Source organism: Myotis daubentonii, chromosome 3 (assembly GCF_963259705.1).
Source record: "Myotis daubentonii chromosome 3, mMyoDau2.1, whole genome shotgun sequence".
Classification (NCBI taxonomy): domain Eukaryota; kingdom Metazoa; phylum Chordata; class Mammalia; order Chiroptera; family Vespertilionidae; genus Myotis; species Myotis daubentonii.
The window spans coordinates 79,351,036-79,369,058 of NC_081842.1; the positions used below are offsets into that span (position 1 = coordinate 79,351,036).

Below are 18,023 nucleotides of genomic sequence, written 5' to 3' on the forward strand. Positions count from 1 at the left end.
GCCAATGGGGGAAAAAGGAAACATATGTAATACTTTAAAGAATAAATAATTTAAATTAGGGGAAAAAAAGATATTCAAATTCCTGAACACCATCCAGACTTACAGTATATCTGGGAATGGGACCCAAAAATCTGTTTTAACAAGTCCTCCAGGTAATTTTTAAACACACTACAGTTAGAGAAGCACCTCTCTAAATACAACAAAACTTTAAAAGCTTAACAATTTCTATTTAGAAATCAACACGTCTGAGTAAGAGCTCAGCTGCCTAAGTGAGACCTAGTTCACAGGCTATGTAAAGATGGCTTTTGGCTGGAGCATTTCAATGGCTTCTTTCTGCTCTGAGGACATAGGATAAATCTTCAACATGACCCACAAGGTCTGGAAGTGCCTGGTTCTGTTTCAGTCTCATCTTGTATCCCCCATGGCTTCTTGCCACACTAGTCTTCTCTGGACCATGCCGTTCTCTTGGTCTGGGAGTCTTTTCAAGTACCCTTAGATAAGCTGACTCCCCTCTAAGGTTTCAGCTTAACTGTCACTTCCTAAAGGAGCTCCCCCAGACCTTGGCAAGTTAAACACCTTTAGCACATAGTAGGCACCTAGGCTTGTTTTGTCTGTTTTAATGAATTGATAACTATCACGTGCTTTTGTAGTAGCGTGTGTTATATATGAACGATTTGTTGATGCATTACAGAGTTACAAGCAGCATCCTATATAATAAAAGCCCAGTGACAAAAACAGCACAATGACCAGAACTACCAGAGATCAGAACTACCGGCCCCTCGCCCAGGCCGGCCCTGACACCCCGCAGGGACCCCCACCCCGATCAGGTTGTGGCCGGCCTGCAAACCCTCGGTGGTCCCTCGCCCAGGCTGGCCCTTCCCTCCAGTAGAGCCCCCCACCCCAATCGGGGGCATGGCCCCTCACCCAGGCCCTCCCTGCCCCCCAGCAGGGACCCCCACCCTGATCTGGGGCCCCCTTCAGGGCAGGTCAGCTGGCTCCCACTCGTGCACCAGGTCTCTATCTTATATAATAAAAGGGTAATATGCAAATTGACCCTAACAGTGGAATGACCAGAACAACCCCTGGAGCAGTCACTATGAGGGTCACTGACCACCTCTCCATCTCTTTCCCTGGCTGGCAGGCTCCGATTGCCTGATGGCAAATGGGGAATCAGGGTTAGGTGGCGGGGGATGCAGACAGCGCCAGGCCAAGGCCCCCCCCCGCCCCCCCGCCGGTCACCTCACACACAGACAGCAACCTGCGGCGGGGGTGGGGCCGGTGAGCAGGTGGGAACAGCCGACCTCTCGGTCCCTTCCCCTGGCAGTCAGGCACCAATCACCTGATGGCAAATGGGGAGCTGGGGGTGGGTGGCAGCGGGGGGCAGGGTTGGCTGCAGGCAGCCGGGGAAAGTGGCCCTGATCTCAGGTAGGCCTCGGGACCGTACCCGCGCACAAATTTCGTGCACCGGACCTCTAGTCATTAGATAATGCTGGGTCTACACACAGAGACAGAGACACGTGGCACAACAGGAGGATTTTATTACCACTTATTAAATACACAGATGAGTACGTGATTGTTAGCATGTCTGGCTAAGTCCAAGCATGTTCTAACCGGGAGGGAGAAAAGCCTGGAAGAAAGCCCTAAGGCAACCACAAAGGTAAGTGACTTCACATAGAAACTCTTGGCCAAACAACTTTGCTAAGGGAGACAGTACCTCACCTGTGTCGCAGAATACTGATGGTACTCAAATAGCCATTAAATTAATGACCACCACAGCAATGATAGGATAGCTGATGATGCTATTCCACAATTCTGAAAAAACCATGTTAGCCAAATGAAACGTGTCTTGAAAGAACTAGAGCATAACAATTGTTACACCAACAGAAAAATGGTATTTTGAGAGCAATTATATGGATTATTATCTATATACCACAGGCATTTGAATGATGATTAGGTTAAATCTGTGTTTTAGGAGTTGAAGAGGATACATGCCTGGATAGGGGTTCACTACTACCAGGTTTACTGACTTGGATAAGCAAACTGAATTACCTATACTCTAGTTATTCCTGGCAATCTTTTCATTGCATTAGTAAGAATTAATTTTCCACTTTCCTGCTCTACCAAAAGAGTTTCCAGTTTCTAAGATTAAAAATTGAACTTCTAAGATTAATAGCCTGAGATAAAAAGGTACCTGTGTGGTCCAACATGGTATTTAAGCCACAAGAAGAATGCCAGCTGGCCCCATTACCTTCAGGCCATGTGCCAGAATGCTGCTCGACTATGGATATACTTGATCAGAACAGGGCTTTATTACAAGTCCATTCAGGGCTGAAACTCCAGGTTATGCCAGGCAAATGTATGCAACTCATTTGACCTTGCTCTCAAATTCTTTGGGAGCTCAACTGGGGAGAGGCCATGCTGCCACCGTCTGAACTAGCATGTCCCAACATGAAGGTGTCAGCTGTGATACATGTTTAAAAGGTAATTTTCAAGGCTGCAGATATGTGTTTAATTTGCTACAATGACAATCTTTGTGTCTTGCTATGAAAGTGGTGTAACAACAATGAATACAACAGACCACCCAATGCAGTCCACACTAACAAAGGTAGGTTTTGGTTTGTACTATGGTGGGGAAGCTTTCTCTATAGAGCAGCCACAGCCTTACCTGTCTCTATTGTGGGAAAATGGGCTCTATGGAACATGCAGAAGTGATTTGTCCTGTATGTGCAGCATTACCTGGAGGCGGTCCTACTCATGTCACAGATGACTCTGCAGCTCATCTTACACTTGAGCACAGAGCCCCTAGAGGTTTAGATGAATCGAGGGGTGTTCCACATGTACGCAAAATGTTTCCCCCTGGCTGAGGGTTAGGAAGTCCTCATGCTCATAGATCAAACATGCACTTATTAGTATGAACTTTTTCTTCTCAGAGTTCATATTCTCCAGCAATAGGGAAGCCGTGGGTCCTGTAGCTGAGCTTTTCTCTCAGTTATCAGGAATGAGACATTCTGCAAGAGGACAGTTTAATTCTTCCAGCCCTTCTGCTGCTCAGTTAGAACAAATGCAGCTGCAGCTGCAGCTAGAAAAGCAGCAAGCCCAGGCAGCGTGACTGCAGACCACACGCGGCAAGCTGGAGCATTGATACAAGGAGTGTCACCACTACAATCACATTATACACTGCAACAACCAAGATGGCTAACATGGAAGCAGTCAGCAAACTCCAGAATTCCCAATTTCTTTTAACAAGGTTGAATGATCCTAAAATGTCTGACACAGAACACCAAACCATGCAAAGTGAGCGTGCAGACCGCATCCTGTTTGTTCAGGAGCGTCTGCTGTTCACTCAGTGTGCAGAGAGTTCCCCTTAGATGAGGACGAATGGGGAGGGGGGACGGCAGATTTTGGTGCTATGGGCTGTGTAGATGTTATGCCTTTAGATATTGCTTTAGAAAACCTAAATTTAAAAGACAGTGATAAAGGAAATGAGCCTTCACCACCTCCTCTTTGATGTCTCAATTTGCAGACAATGCCCTCTGTGCTGTATTTGCCAAGGAAAGTGGACAACTATCTTGGGTTTGTTTGGTGATTGCAATTTCAGGTCTGTCACTCTAGTTACATAGTGTACAGTCAAAAGGAAGAGAGAAATATATATAATAATCACTTCCACTTAACGAACGTTTACTTCTAGCAGGTAAATGCAGGTAGCAGTGCAGAGGTGGTCTCGGCTTCCTGTACCCAGACATGAAAAAGGCTCTCCTAGTACTCCACATGCAAACTGAAGAGGAAAATGGAAATCTCTAATAAGTATTAATGAATAAAAACCACTTTATGGTTTACCTTAAAAAAAAAAAAATTCCATGGGACTCGAAAGAGCTCCCTAGGAGGAAAATAGGAATTCAAAATTGACAGCTATAAGGAGAGCCAAGATGACTCAAGACAGAAAAAGTAAGTCATAATTATAGACTTTGACCTTTACAACTTCATAAAGGCAAAATAACATCGATTAAGGTGGGAATTGTAGAAGCCTTAAGATGTGTCTTTCTTGAAATCTTTTCCCAAGTAAAGAGCCTTCCTGAGGACCACCGTTACTACAAGGCTCCCAACTAACAAGAAACATTCTAGGCAAGATAAATACAGCTCAAAGGAAACCATCTGCTCAGAGACTTCTGCTAGCAATCCTCCTATCTAACAAGGAGGGAATATGCTAATTGATCCTCATGCCTTCTCAAAGATGGCAGCACCCACAGCCAATAAGGAGGGAATATGCTAATTGACTGCCCCTCCCTCAAAGATGGCGGCTCCCACAGCCACAAGATGGCCGGCAGGGGCGGGCAGTTAGGTGTTTATCAGGCTGGCATGGGAGTGGTTAGGGGGTGAGCAGGCAGAAGTCCAGAAGTCTCATAGTCCAGGAGTCCTCAGGGGAGAAGCCCTCAGGGGTAAGTCGCCACTCGCATCCACTGACGGTGCCTGGTGCTAGCAGTGGGTGCAAGTGGCACTCCAGCGCCGGCAGTGGGTGGAAACAGGGCCGGCACCAGCAGCAGGTGCGAGTGCCTGGTGGGACCATGGCGCATTGGAGCAAAGAACCACCACAGGTTCGCTAATGAAAGCAACCGGCGCCCCACCTTGGTCTGGCGCCCCCGTTCACCTGCCCCACCATCCCGCTGTGGCCGATGCCTGCCATGTTCCACACTATGCCACCTGCTACCGACACATGCCATGTTCCGCATGCGCCCCTGGTGGTCAGCGCACATCATAGTGACTGGTTGTTCCACCGTTCAGTCTATTTGCATATTAGTGTTGTATATATACAGACTGATTTCAGAGAGAAGGGAGAAGGAGAGAGATAGAAACATCAATGATGAGAGAGAATCTTTGATTGGCTGCCTCCTGCACGCCCTCTACTGTGGACAGAGCCTTCAACCCAAGCATGCGCCCTTGACCAGAATCAAACCCGGGACTCTTCAATGCTCTATTAACTGAGCCAAATTGGTTAGGACTTCCCTCTCTTTTTTATCACCAAACATTTAAAAAGACCACATTCCCTTCCTCTTTAGCCCATTCATCCAAATGCCCTTGAAACTTGGTGTCATTCCCCACAATTCTAACGAAGTCCATCAGCAAACTTCTGGTTGTTAAGTCAGGCTTTGTTCTCTTAGATTCTGCCTCCTTTGGACTTCTTCTCATCTTTTCTTTGAGACCACTATTCTAGGCTTCCATTTATTGTGTGCTCTGTCTTCTGCCAACTTCTCTGAGTACTCCTCTAACAGTTTGACTTCCCAAAGAAAGAACAAGTTATTCCTGCTTCTTTTGGTCTGTATGAGAATGACATTTCTTAGGTCCTGTTTTTAAAAAAATATATTTTTATTGATTTCAGAGAGGAGGGGAGAGAGAGAGAGAGATAGAAACATCAATGATGAGAGAGAATCCTTGATCTGCTGACTCCTGCACACCCCCTACTGGGGATCGAGCCCACAACCCAGACATTTTCCCTGACCTGGAATGGAATCATGACTTCCTGGTTCATAGGTCAATGCTCAACCACTGAACTATGCCGGCCAGGCAGGACCTTCCTTTATTCAACTACTTTAAATATATTTTATTGATATTTTACAGAGAGGAAGGGAGAGGGATAGAGAGTTAGAAATATCGATGAGAGAGAAACATTTATCAGCTGCCTCCTGCATACTCCCTACTGGGGATGTGCCCACAGCCAAGGTACATGCCCTTGATTGGAATTGAACCTGCAACTCTTGAGTCCGCAGGCCGACACTCTATTCACTGAGCCAAACCAGTTAGGGCAGAACCTTCCTTTATGGACTATGGGTCATTATGTTGGCAATTTATCTGCCATTTGAAGATTGTGGTTTTATGGAAAGCTTTCAATTAAATTGGTGTAAAATCTCTACCTGGAACTCAATACAGGTTTGTTGGAATGATTTATTCATTCAATTAATCATTTATATGTTTAATAAATATTTACTAATTGTCTAATCAGCAAATTGAATGGATTGTTAAATTTAATAGTAGGTTACATCTTTTTTCCAAGTTACGTAAATATGGTTTTGTCTTTTTCAACTTTTGGTGAAGTTTGTTATTTGTCTGTTTGTTGTTTTTTTTTCCCTAATTTGAGCAATAAATAGCTACATGACTCTTGGATAAGTTATTTAACCTCTAGAAATACATTTCCTAATTTTTATTGTAGGGATAGTAATAGTGCCTACCTCCTGGTTTTTTTTTAAGGATTAGATGACAAAATGCCCCCAGATCACATAGTACATGCAATCATATAGTAATGGCTCAATAAATGCCAGTTATCATTATCCTTATTACTAGAAGCCCGGCACACAAAATTCGTGTGCAGGTATGGTCCCTAGATCAGGCCTGCGATCAGGGCCATCTTCCCTGGCTGCCCGCAGCTGGCCCTACCCCCCTTCAGCCACCCATCCCCAGTTCCCGGTTTGCCACTGGGTGATCGGAGCCTGATGGCCAGGGGGAGGGACCGAGAGGTTGACCGTTCCCGCCCGCTCACCAGCCACACCCCCACTGCAGGTTGCCCTCTGTGTGTGGGATGACTGACAGGGTCAGGGCCTTGGCTTGGTGCCGTTCACGTTCCCTGCCACCCACCCCTGGTTCCCTGTTAGCCATCAGGCGATGGGAGCCTGCCGGCTGGGGAAAGGAACCTAGAGGTGGTCAGGGCACCTCATAGTGACTGGTTGAGCGGTCGTTCTGGTAGTTCAGCCGTTAGGATCAATTTGCATATTACCCTTTTATTATATAGGATAGATAAATCAAACGCCTTTAACATCTAAATGCTACATACTAAAAAGTGAATATAAGACATTAAAAGATCAAACAATTCTTTTGTGACCTACACAGCATCTAGGCCACTAATATATCTACTGGATGGCACATAAACACACCTAGTCCCATAGCAGCATTCCTAATATAGTAAAAAAATGAAACATAGAAATCATTAAAATCATTAAGGTGCTCTCAGGTTATTTCAGTGTGAAATAAACTCTATCCCATAGATTAAACTGCCTCTTTGAGTTAACACTGTCTTAACAGTTTTTGTTTATAAATGTTTTCTCTGCAAAACTAGTAACACTTTGCTCATTAGTACCTTTGTTGTACAAACTGACACCAAAATACAGATATTTTTCTCCATGTGTACTGTATTATGTTTACAAACACGATGCATATTCATTTTTGTATAAACAAGGATAAATATAAAGATATGCATGTAAACTGATGCAATAAATCTTATTAGACAGCTTAAAAGTTTTAAAATGTTTGCCAGAAACAACATAACAAAAATTAGGAACACAATAGAAAAACTAAATATAGAAACCTAGCTAAGTATAGTACTCAAAACAGAAAGGATTCTATAAAATTACTGTATGATTAAGGTAGCAAAAAATCTAAGGAATTCATGCTCTATTTTCAAAACTAAAAACATTCCATGAAGAAAAGAGAATTACAGAAATCTGGATTCTATTACAAAGAAATTCTCTATTTCACCCTATGCTTCATTTATAAGTTGATATAATCTGATATAAGATGGAAGAAATGGAAAATATTTGCAAAAAATGTGGTTAGAGAATACAGCAATCAGAAAATTGTTAACACTATTGGTGTTAACTCTAAAAATAATCTAACATATAGCAACAATTACACTGTCAAATGGAAACATTTCCCAAGCCCAGCTGTTCACAAGTCTTAAGCACATTGTCCTCATGGGTCAGTGGGGAGTGAGTGAACAAGTGTTTATGAGTTCCAATTAGGAAGTACGGTAATATCTACACTGGTCATTTTATTTCAAATCAAATTTTAAACCATTTATGATTTCTCCTCACAAAAATAAAGGCAACCTTTAGATTGAACACTACAAAATTCTTGATTAATGAAATCTAAAGTGATGAGGTTTAAAATTACCTTTAAAGTTATGATTTCATGTTCCACAAAAGAAACATCAGACTACTACTTTTCAACTGTGTACACATACACCATCCAATTTATGGCAAATAGAAGCTGCCTTGAAGGACTTGAAGCTTTCAATGCAAATATAGATATGTCAGCTGAGCTCCCTGTCCTAAAACTAAAATAACTTTAAAAAATCATTACCCAGAATCATTCTAGAAATGTTGAGCTTTTCCTAGAAACTGACCAATGTTGAACAGATTCAAAACTAGAAACTGAGATCACTCACCTATAAAATTTATTTTAGTTTTCAAGTCCAGGGGTAAACGCTATGTTTTTAAGTTTATGTTTGAGAATGGAAATGTCAGTAACATTTACTAGCATCTTATATAATAAAAGGCTAATATGCAAATCGACCGAATGGTGGAACAAACGGTCACTATGATGTACACTGACCACCAGTGGGCAGATGCTCAACGCAGGAGCTGGCCCCTGGTGGTCAGTGCACTCCCACAGGGGGAGCACAAATCAGCTAGAAGCCGGGCTCATGGCTGGCAAGTGCAGCAGCGGTGGCGGGAGCCTCCCCTGCCTCTGCAGCAGTTGGACATACCCTGAGGGCTCCCGGACTGCAAGAGGGTGCAGGCCAGGCTGAGGGACTGCCCCCATTCTCCTCCCCCCTACCCCCCGCAAGTGCACGAATTTCATGCACCGGGCCTCTAGTACTAGATTAAATGATCTGAGTTACTAGGTCTGGACCTCTGAGTAAGTGGCTGGTTCTGCCTCTCTCAGTAAGATTGGCAGTAACTTAGAAGTTTCTCTCTATAGAACTTCTAAATAGTGCTTGTTAATATGATGTCCAGACCACATATATTTTTAATTTTCAGGTAAAAAGTTCAATTTCAGAGAGTCTAGTTGGAATTTGATGATATTATACCAAGTCCAAGTAGAAATCCCAGTTTTCTCATAATTACTAGAAGTGCTGATTCATACTTATATGAATCTGCCTGCTACTTAATGGGACAATGGGAAAACTTTTCAATGGTAGATACAATCTTTCAAAATGAGGTTCACAGGTGAAAATTTAAAAAATAGCAGTTAGTATAAAATACTGGAAACTACTGTTCATAGATCATTAAAAATAAGAGGTTAAAACCTTAAAAGTTATAAAAAACATAAATCCAGTCAAGCTTCAACCCCTACATTTTCTACAAAGACTTGAATAATGTGACCTACTCACCATGCACTCACTTCACCCCAGATGTGCTGGCTTCTGTTCTGCTTCCTCCAGAACTCCTTCCCACTACGAGTCCTTTATACCTGCTGTTCTCTCCCCTAGGATGTCTTAATTCCTTGTCTGTCTGGAACTTTCAATTAATCCTTCAGTTCTCAGCTTAAAAGCGACTTCCTCAGGAGAGCTTTGCTCTTTATCAATTTTCCACTCCCCACTCTGCTCTGGCCTCTTATCTGTTGACTATAACCTTCATTGTACTTACTGGACTTAACTGTACATTGTTTCATAATTACAATTAAGTAACCTTGTGTTTGATATCTTTTTTCCAACTCTATACAGAAAACCCTATGAAAGTATGATTGTATCTGTATTATTTGCTGCTATTTCCTCAATGTCAAGCATATACCAGGAAATAAGACATTAAAAGAAATATAATATTGCAATTTGCTCTTGCACAAAGTAATGGAAATTAATCTATCTCACACAAAATCAGGATTCTTTCACACATTTGTGAGAGTTTAACAATTGAAGAAGCTGTTGAAGCAAGATTTTTCACAATCTTCATTCCCAAATGCTCTAAATCTTTAACTAGGTTGCTAAGCTGGGGACATGGAGTGATGTTCCTTGAAAATATTCATGGAATTCAGTGTGGCAGCTAAGTTTCCTGGATGGAAATAAAATGAGGCTCTCAACCAAAGCCAACCAGCCTTCAAATGAATGAGTCATAAGAAATTATGACTAAAAGGCCACCCAAGAAGAGTATGTAATAAGAAATTCAACCTATGTTCATTTGAATTTTGACAATTCACTCAACTTCAACTAAAACAAATGCTTGATGAATGGGACAAAGATATGTTTGTTTGTTTTTTTAAGGTAAAAACTCAGGAGAAACCTCTGAGATGAGGATTTCCCAAGACGATTATGCATTTTGAAAGTATGATTATAAAAACTTCCAGATTTTGAGGACCAATTTTTAAAAAACTTTAGAAGTTATAAAATAAAGTCATAGCTATTTGGAATTTGTCAATTCTTAAGAAACTTTAATGCAGGACACCTATGGATCAAGAAGCTCTATAATTTAAATATCTGATATAAGAACATTTTTTTAAAGAGAAAATACTTATTTTCCAAAAACCTTCAATTCAATAAATAACAAAGAGAGAAGGGGAACATATGAAGCAAAATAAATAATTAAACCTGATATTAAGACCAAGGAACTTAAGAATAAGAAGCAAACTGCTTACTTTCTATCCTCTCATATCAGCCCAAGATTCTTAGGAAGTAAAGCTGAAAAGATGGAAATCTATCATCATCTCTTTCTCTTTTACCTTACTGTTTTGATGGTAAGGGGTGGGGGAACATGAGTATGTGTGTACAGTGGTGAAAGGGGCAAAACTAACATTTGTTTGTGCCTACTATGCTGTGTGCCTACAGACACTACACATGTATTATTAGACTTAGTAGTCTAATGATTTGTGCACCAGTGGGGTCCCTCAGCCTGGCCTGTAAGATCCGGCAGAAGCTGGTTCTCCGACATTCCCCGAGGTCCCAGATTGCAAGAGGGCGCAGGCCAGGTAGAGGGACCCCACCAGTGCACGATCAGGGCTGGGGAGGGACGCGGGAGGTTGGCCAGCAGAGAGGGACCACGGGAGGGCTCCAGGGCATGCCTGGCCCGTCTTGCTCAGTCCCAATCGGCCGGACCCCAGCAGCAAGCTAACCTACCAGTCAGCATCTGCCCTTTGATGGTCAGTGCACATCATAGTGACTGGACAATCAGTCGACTATCTGCCCCCCTGGTGGTCAGTGCACGTCATAGTGAGCAGTTGAGCAACCTTAGCATATCATTAGCATATTGCATTTTGATTGGTTGAAAGGACGATGGGACAACCAGACACAGCATATTAGGCTTTTATTATATAAGATTCCTCACAACTAATCTACTTGCAGATGAAGTTCAACTGATCGGCTAGAGGTCACCTGGTTTTCATTCCAGAACTACCTAAGTGCCCCTTCTAAACACTACATTGCCTTAGTTTTCCTGGTTGTGTAAAAAATTTTAATTGCTTATTAGCATAATTTTCCAGTTTTCTTCTTTCCATTATTCCATCCAATGATTGTTCTTTCTCACATGAGATTAGCCTTCACACCCTGATCCATCGCTTAGAAGCTAAGGGAAACAGACTCCTCCTAGTGTCTAACATTCTCACAACTGGGAGGTTTTTGACAATTTCCTTATTTATAAAATTTAAAAACCCAATTTTTTATTTTTAATGGTGAACTTAGAAAAACTGTTGAATATTTAAATGATTATTTTAATATATCCTTGTACTAGCAACATATCTTAACTTTTCTCACCACAGTACTCTAATAGCACAGGGGAATAAATACGTGCCAAGCAGTCAAAATACATGAGAGATTTCATTCAAGTCTTGCATTGTATCTTAGTGATTCATAAATTGTACATTTTATTCCACTTAATAGCTTTTATTTTAGCCACCCTCCCCCCTTTAGATTCTAAACATTAACAATCTGGAGAATATCGCATGTTAATTTTACAGTGTCTCAGATAGCACTTATGGTACTCCTGGTAGTATGAGATTCTATTCTCTGAGAAAAACGGTAAAATGGTCTTGAGCACAGTCCTATGAAATGGTAAAATGTGGATAATAAAGCTTTATATCAATATACTACATTTCAATAATTGACAGATTTTTCAAGTAATTATTGTGTTCCAATATTATAAAAGTGAAAAATCAGTTTTTCCGCTACTAAGGAAAGGAAAGTATATGGGCTTTATATAATAGTTAATACATTTTAAATTATTGGGCTCTAATACTGACCTAATCTTACTTGTCAAATTTATGTAAGTGTTCTTAACTGTTCAGTCCTTCTACCCTATCCCAAGCTTATGGAACAGATACTAAAAGAAAAATTTCATTTTTGTTTTTAGGAAATATAAAATGCAGGCGCCATGGTATAAAGTGAAAATTACCTTGTTTTTCTATAACTGAGTATGAAGCCAAAAATCCTCGTCCAGAAACATGGATTCCACTCATGAACAGCACTGTAATTTCATTGCTTTTTGATTCAATTGAATGGTTCATCTGCAATCCCAGACCACAGTATTTGCCTAGGAATGAAGAAAAGCAGATCTTTGTTGTGACTCTTATGAAGTCAATAATATTTACCATGTAGATAATAGAATCAGAATAATATACCAAACTCTGCATGTTAAATAAAATGATAAGTAGGATGTTTAGTGATTAAAAATCCCATTACTCTGGTTGGAAAAAGAAAAAAGTCAAGTAATAACTTCAAATGATGCAAAAGAAAAAAACAGTACAAGCATTACTGGCCTTTTGAAGAGTCAATTTCCTGTGAAATACATGTGTATACTCTTTAAAAGAATAACCAGGAATTTTTAAACAATGAAAGCATTGCAGGCAGTCAGGTGGCCCACAAATAAACTGACAGTCAATCAGTAACCCCACAGGTGCCCCAAGATTCCTGGCCTCAGGACACCACCTCTCAAACCTTTTATGAACCTTCTCAATTTTTCTGCCAAGGCCTGTGGAACTTCTGGTCAACCCCTTTAGGTGATCATTCATATTAAAATAAAAAAACTAAATTCAGTCTATAACTTTTCAATTTTTTTAGCATTTAATAAGTTAATACAAAACATCAAGGTAAACATGCACTTTTCTTAGATGCTATCGTTTTCAATATAAAATATGTCTTGCTCATCTGTACAAAAAAACAAAAAACACACACCACCTTCTATTTCTAAATATGGAATGTAATTTTAGCTATCAATATTTTTAACATTTAAGCAAAATAACACATTATCGAATAACATTACAAGTTATATAAATAAGATGATAAAATCTTCAGACTTGTTTTTTAATACCAAGTAACTCAGAAATAGTCTGGTAAAGAGGATAAATATTAAATATTGTATTGCTTTTGAACATAAAATATTTAAAAGTAGAGTAATATATATTTCACATTATTCTAAATATCTCAAAGCTATATAATTTGTTAGCAACCCCAACTATGTATGTGCAGAACCAGTGCCCATCACATTAAATCTTAAAGCCCAATGGGAATAGTTAAGGCAAGAGAAATTATGGTCATTAGTATCTTTACACAAGATTAATTTTTGTAAAAGTGAACAACAGTTTGATCTGGGCCCATCAGTACTAGCTGTTCTTTGCCATGTAAGGATACATGTAGGTGTGATTTTATTACAAGCCTGATTAAGATATTCAGTATAAATACTGACTTTTCAGATCCTTTCCAGTACAAAGGGAAAAGATCCTTTTGAAAGAATACCTAACATGCCATACAATGATGTCTTCATAAAAAGTATATTATTAAAGTGAAACAATGTGCAAAAAAATAGTTTTAACCCTTTTTATATGGACAGAACCCCAAAAATATTTATTAGCACGGAAGTTTCATCTTTTGTCTATTTGTTTGTTTATCTGGACTTATCTTGTCCTCGAAAATGTGAGTAAATTTAATCTGTGGTAGAAACAAAACATTTTTTAAAAATCACTTATGTTCTGTGAAACTCAAAAGGCAATGCTGAAGAATGGATAACCACAATTTAAAAAACAGAAGAAAGAAAAAAGAAAAGTACAATAGCTGACCTTATAAGTGCTTAAATGAGTTCAAATATACAAGAAAAACACCTGCCTTCACCTGCTATTCCCAGCCAAGGTGACCCTCCTTCTCCTCACTTGGCTCTCCTTTGACCACCGGCTTTACCCGCTGTACAAGTAATGCAAAGAACTTGGCAAAGCACTCTGGGAAAGGAAGAAGAAAATCCATTCCTAATCTGGGCAACATAGTTGTTAATTCTTTAATGCCATTTCCCTAGTTTGGCCATTCAAAGGTACTCCTAAATCAAAATAAAGCATTTAACTGCCAACAATTATAAGTTCTGCTGATGGCTCTTAAAGTCACAGAAATTGCTATAGTTTCTCATGATTAAATAAGAAAGGTATTTGAAAAAATATTTTGTGAATATATAGAGGACATTAAAATATAAAAGTTAAAATTATTAATCATCATAACAACCATGAAACACTGGTTTTTAATATAAAAGAACCCATGTTCCAGGAAAATAAAAGTGCTTAAAAGTTATTAGCCTTTAGGAAACTAGGAAAAGAAACCAAAAGCAGGTTATTTGAAAAAACAAACAAAAAACACACACAACAACAAAGAAAACAACCTAATAAGACTCTAGTAAGTCTAAATAAGAAAAAGAGAAGACAAAATCACTAATATCCGTAATGAAGGTGGGGACAGATCCTTACAGATCCCATGGACATCAAAAGGACAATAAAGACATACTATGAACAACTCTACGTCCAAAAATTGGATAACCTTGATAAAATGGACAGGTTCCTTGAAAGACGCAATTTGCCAAAACTCAAACAAAAAGAAACAAACAATCTGAATAGGCCTATATCTAGGATATTAAATCAATAATTAATAATACTTCAAAAGAAAAAGCACCTGGCACAAATGGGTTCACTGGTAAATTTCACCAAACATTTAAGGAGAAAATTACACCAATTCTCTACAATCTCTTTCAAAGGATAGAAGCAGAGGGAATATTTCCTAACCTATCCTATGAGACCAGCATCACCCTAAAACCAAACTCAAAGACATTACAAGAAAACTACAGACCAATGTTTCTCATAAAAATAGATGCAAAAATACTTAATAAAGTATTAGCAAATCAAATCCACAGTGGTCTAGGTATACCGGGTTAATAATGCGGATTTTTTTCAATAGATGGAGTTACACATATGTTGATATATATGTGATATGATATGTATGCTATTTTGTTGTATTGACAGCAAGCTTCAAAATTTCATGTCAAATTTGCTGAAGGTGTTAACATCATAGATATTTTTATGTTTAAAAATGTCGAATTTCGTGCCCAAAAAAAGAGCACTTGCGGGAAGTTTTAATTCATTATTTTGAAGAAAAGTGCTGCTGGAAGTTATTGCATACTTTGGGAAGCTTATGGTGAACATGCTCCATCTCAAGATACTTGTGAACACTGGTTTAAACGGGCTAAAAGTAATGATTTCAATGTGAAAGACAAAGAACGTCCAGGTCAACCGAAAAAGTTTGAAGATCAACAATTGCAAGCATTATGGGATGAAGATGCATGTCAAACTAAAAAACAATTTGCAGAAAGATTAAACGTTGCTCAACAAATAATTTCCAATCATTTACAAGCAATGGGAACGATTTTAAAGGAAGGGAAATGGGTGGCACATCAACTGAACAAAAGACAAATGGAAAACCGAAAAGTCATCAGGAAAATGTTGCTTCAACAGCACGAAAGAAAGTCTTTTTTGCATCGAATTGTGACTGACGATGAAAAGTGGATTTATTTTGAGAATCCCAAATGCACAAAATCATGGGTTGATCCAGGTCAACCATCAACATTGACTGCAAGGCCACATCGCTTCTTCGGAAAGAAGACAATGTTCTGCGTTTGGTGCGATCAGGAAGGTGTGTTGCATTATGAGCTTCTAAAACCAGGTGAAACCGTTAATACTGATCACTGCCGACAACAGATAATCAATTTGAACCACACTTTCATCGTAAGATGACCAGAAGGGGCCAGAAGACACAGCAAAGTAATTTTGCTTCATGATACCGCACCATCACACACTTCAAAACCAGTTAAAGACACATTAAAGATCTTGCCTGGGAAGTATTAACCACCTGCTGTATTCACCAGACCTTGTTCCTTCAGATTACCACTTGTTCCAATCAATGGCACACGCACTTTCTGAGAAGCACTTAAAAATGTACAAGGGAGTGGAAAATTGTGTCTCTGAATGGTTGGCCTCAAAACAAGAAAAGTTCTTGGGACGCAGGCTGTCCCTCAGCCCGGCCTGCGCCCTCTCCAATCTGGGACTCCTCAGGGGATGTCCGACTGCCAGATACCCCTCTCGCAATCCGGGACTGCTGGCTCCTAACTGCTAACCTGCCTGCCTGCCTGATTGCCCCTAACCACTCTGCATCCCGTCCTGATCGCCCCCAACTGCCCCCCCCCCGCCTATATGCTCACCCCCAACTTCCCCCTCCTGCCAGCCTGCTCACCTCCAACTGCCTTCCCCTGCCAGCCGGGCTGAGGGGCACCCTGCCCCCATAGAATTACCTGAAAGATGGAGGAATTGTGTAGCTAGCGATGGACATTACTTTGAATAAAGCACTTTTGATGTTTCTCTTGAAATTATTGTTTTCTTTGATTACAAAATCCGATTATCCGGTACATCATTCCACAATGATGTCATTATACATTTGTTCAAATCCATGGAATGTGCAACAACAACAAAAAATTTAGCTATTAGGAAATGCAAATCAAATTCATAATGAGATTCCACTTTACAGCCACTAGGATGGCTAGAATAAAAAAGACAGATAGCAAGGATATTGAAAAATTGGAACCCTCATACAGTGCTTGTGGGATTGTAAAATGGTGCAATCGCATTTGAGAACAGCCTGGCAGTTCTTCTAAAGGTTAAACGTATAATTAGTTATCATATGACCCAGTAATTCTACTCCTAGGCATCTATACTAATAAAAGGGAAATATGCTAATTAGACCGGGAGACCTTCTGGACATCCTTCTGGACAAAGCCATGGTGGCAGGGCCGAAGCAGAGGCGGTTAGGGGCGATCAAGCCGGCAGGGGAGGGCAGTTGGGGGCGATCAGGCTGGCAGGGGAAGGCAGTTGGAGGCGAGCAGGCTGGCAGGAGGGGGAAGTTGGGGGTGAGCATATAGGCGGGGGGGGGGCAGTTGGGGGCGATCAGGACGGGATGCAGAGTGGTTAGGGGCAATCAGGCAGGCAGGCAGGTTAGCAGTTAGGAGCCAGCAGTCCCGGATTGCGAGAGGGATGTCTGGCAGTCGGACATCCCCTGAGGAGTCCCAGATCGGAGAGGGCGCAGGCCGGGCTGAGGGACACCCTGCCCCCATGCACGAATTTTGTGCACCAGGCCACTAGTACTAGTATATCCAAGAGAAATGTAAACATTATGTCCACACAGAGTTGGACCTGGTATCTCACAGCAGCATTATTCATAATAGCTGAAATTTACAAACAACCTAACCAGCATCCTGCAGTTCCTAGGATAAACTGGCATGGAAGGGTGGTGATAAATCTCAAAGAAAAATGCAATCTTTTACAAACAGGAGGAGCCATAAACTATCACTCCAGGAGGACGCTAGGAACGAAAAGCAGTCCCTGGCCCAGTTTTACAACTGCAAGGAAATGAAATCTGCCAACCACCAGTGAGTTTGGAAGAGAATCCTCATCCCCAGCTGGTATCTTGATTTCAGCCAGGCAAGACTCTAAGCAGAGAATCCAGTCATGCCATGCTCAGACTTCTGAGCTACAGAAACTGAGATAATGAACTGTATTGTTTTAAGTCTGTGGTAATGTTATGAAACAACAGAAAACTAATACAACCAGGAATTTACTTTGGTTGTATGGTGAGAATACACTGATTTTTGGATCATCAAATCTAAAAGAACTACAGTGCACAAGCTGGAATCTACGGCTCAGGGTCGTAATCAGCAGACAGATGCATTTTACTGGGCCTCTTGGCCAGCAGTTTGGGGCCACGCACTATTTCAAAACTATTTGAATTAGCTGCCAAAATTTTAAAAATCTGGAAACTTCATATTAAGTATGAATTTCTAACTTCTCTTAGAAAATCACAAGTAAAAAAAAAAAATAGGAAACCTGGGCCAATAATGACTGTCTTCTTTGAAAGTCACACTCCGGTTGGTAGTGAATTTGTATCCACTTATATAGAGCTTAGAGATCTTAAGGTTCTC

At 40.5% G+C, this 18,023-nt stretch overlaps 1 protein-coding gene and 1 pseudogene across 1 annotated transcript in view; one reads left to right on the forward strand and one right to left on the reverse strand.

Annotated features, from left to right (window-relative positions):
• Positions 1-18,023, reverse strand: part of DCBLD2 (discoidin, CUB and LCCL domain containing 2) — a 95,246-nt gene that overhangs the window by 34,764 nt on the left and 42,459 nt on the right. The window contains exon 3 of the mRNA XM_059687950.1: positions 12,144-12,281. Within this exon, the coding sequence (XP_059543933.1) occupies positions 12,144-12,281 (138 nt within the window). The remainder of the gene's footprint in view (positions 1-12,143; positions 12,282-18,023) is intronic.
• On the forward strand, positions 2,439-3,847 carry LOC132229306 (E3 ubiquitin-protein ligase KCMF1-like; annotated as a pseudogene).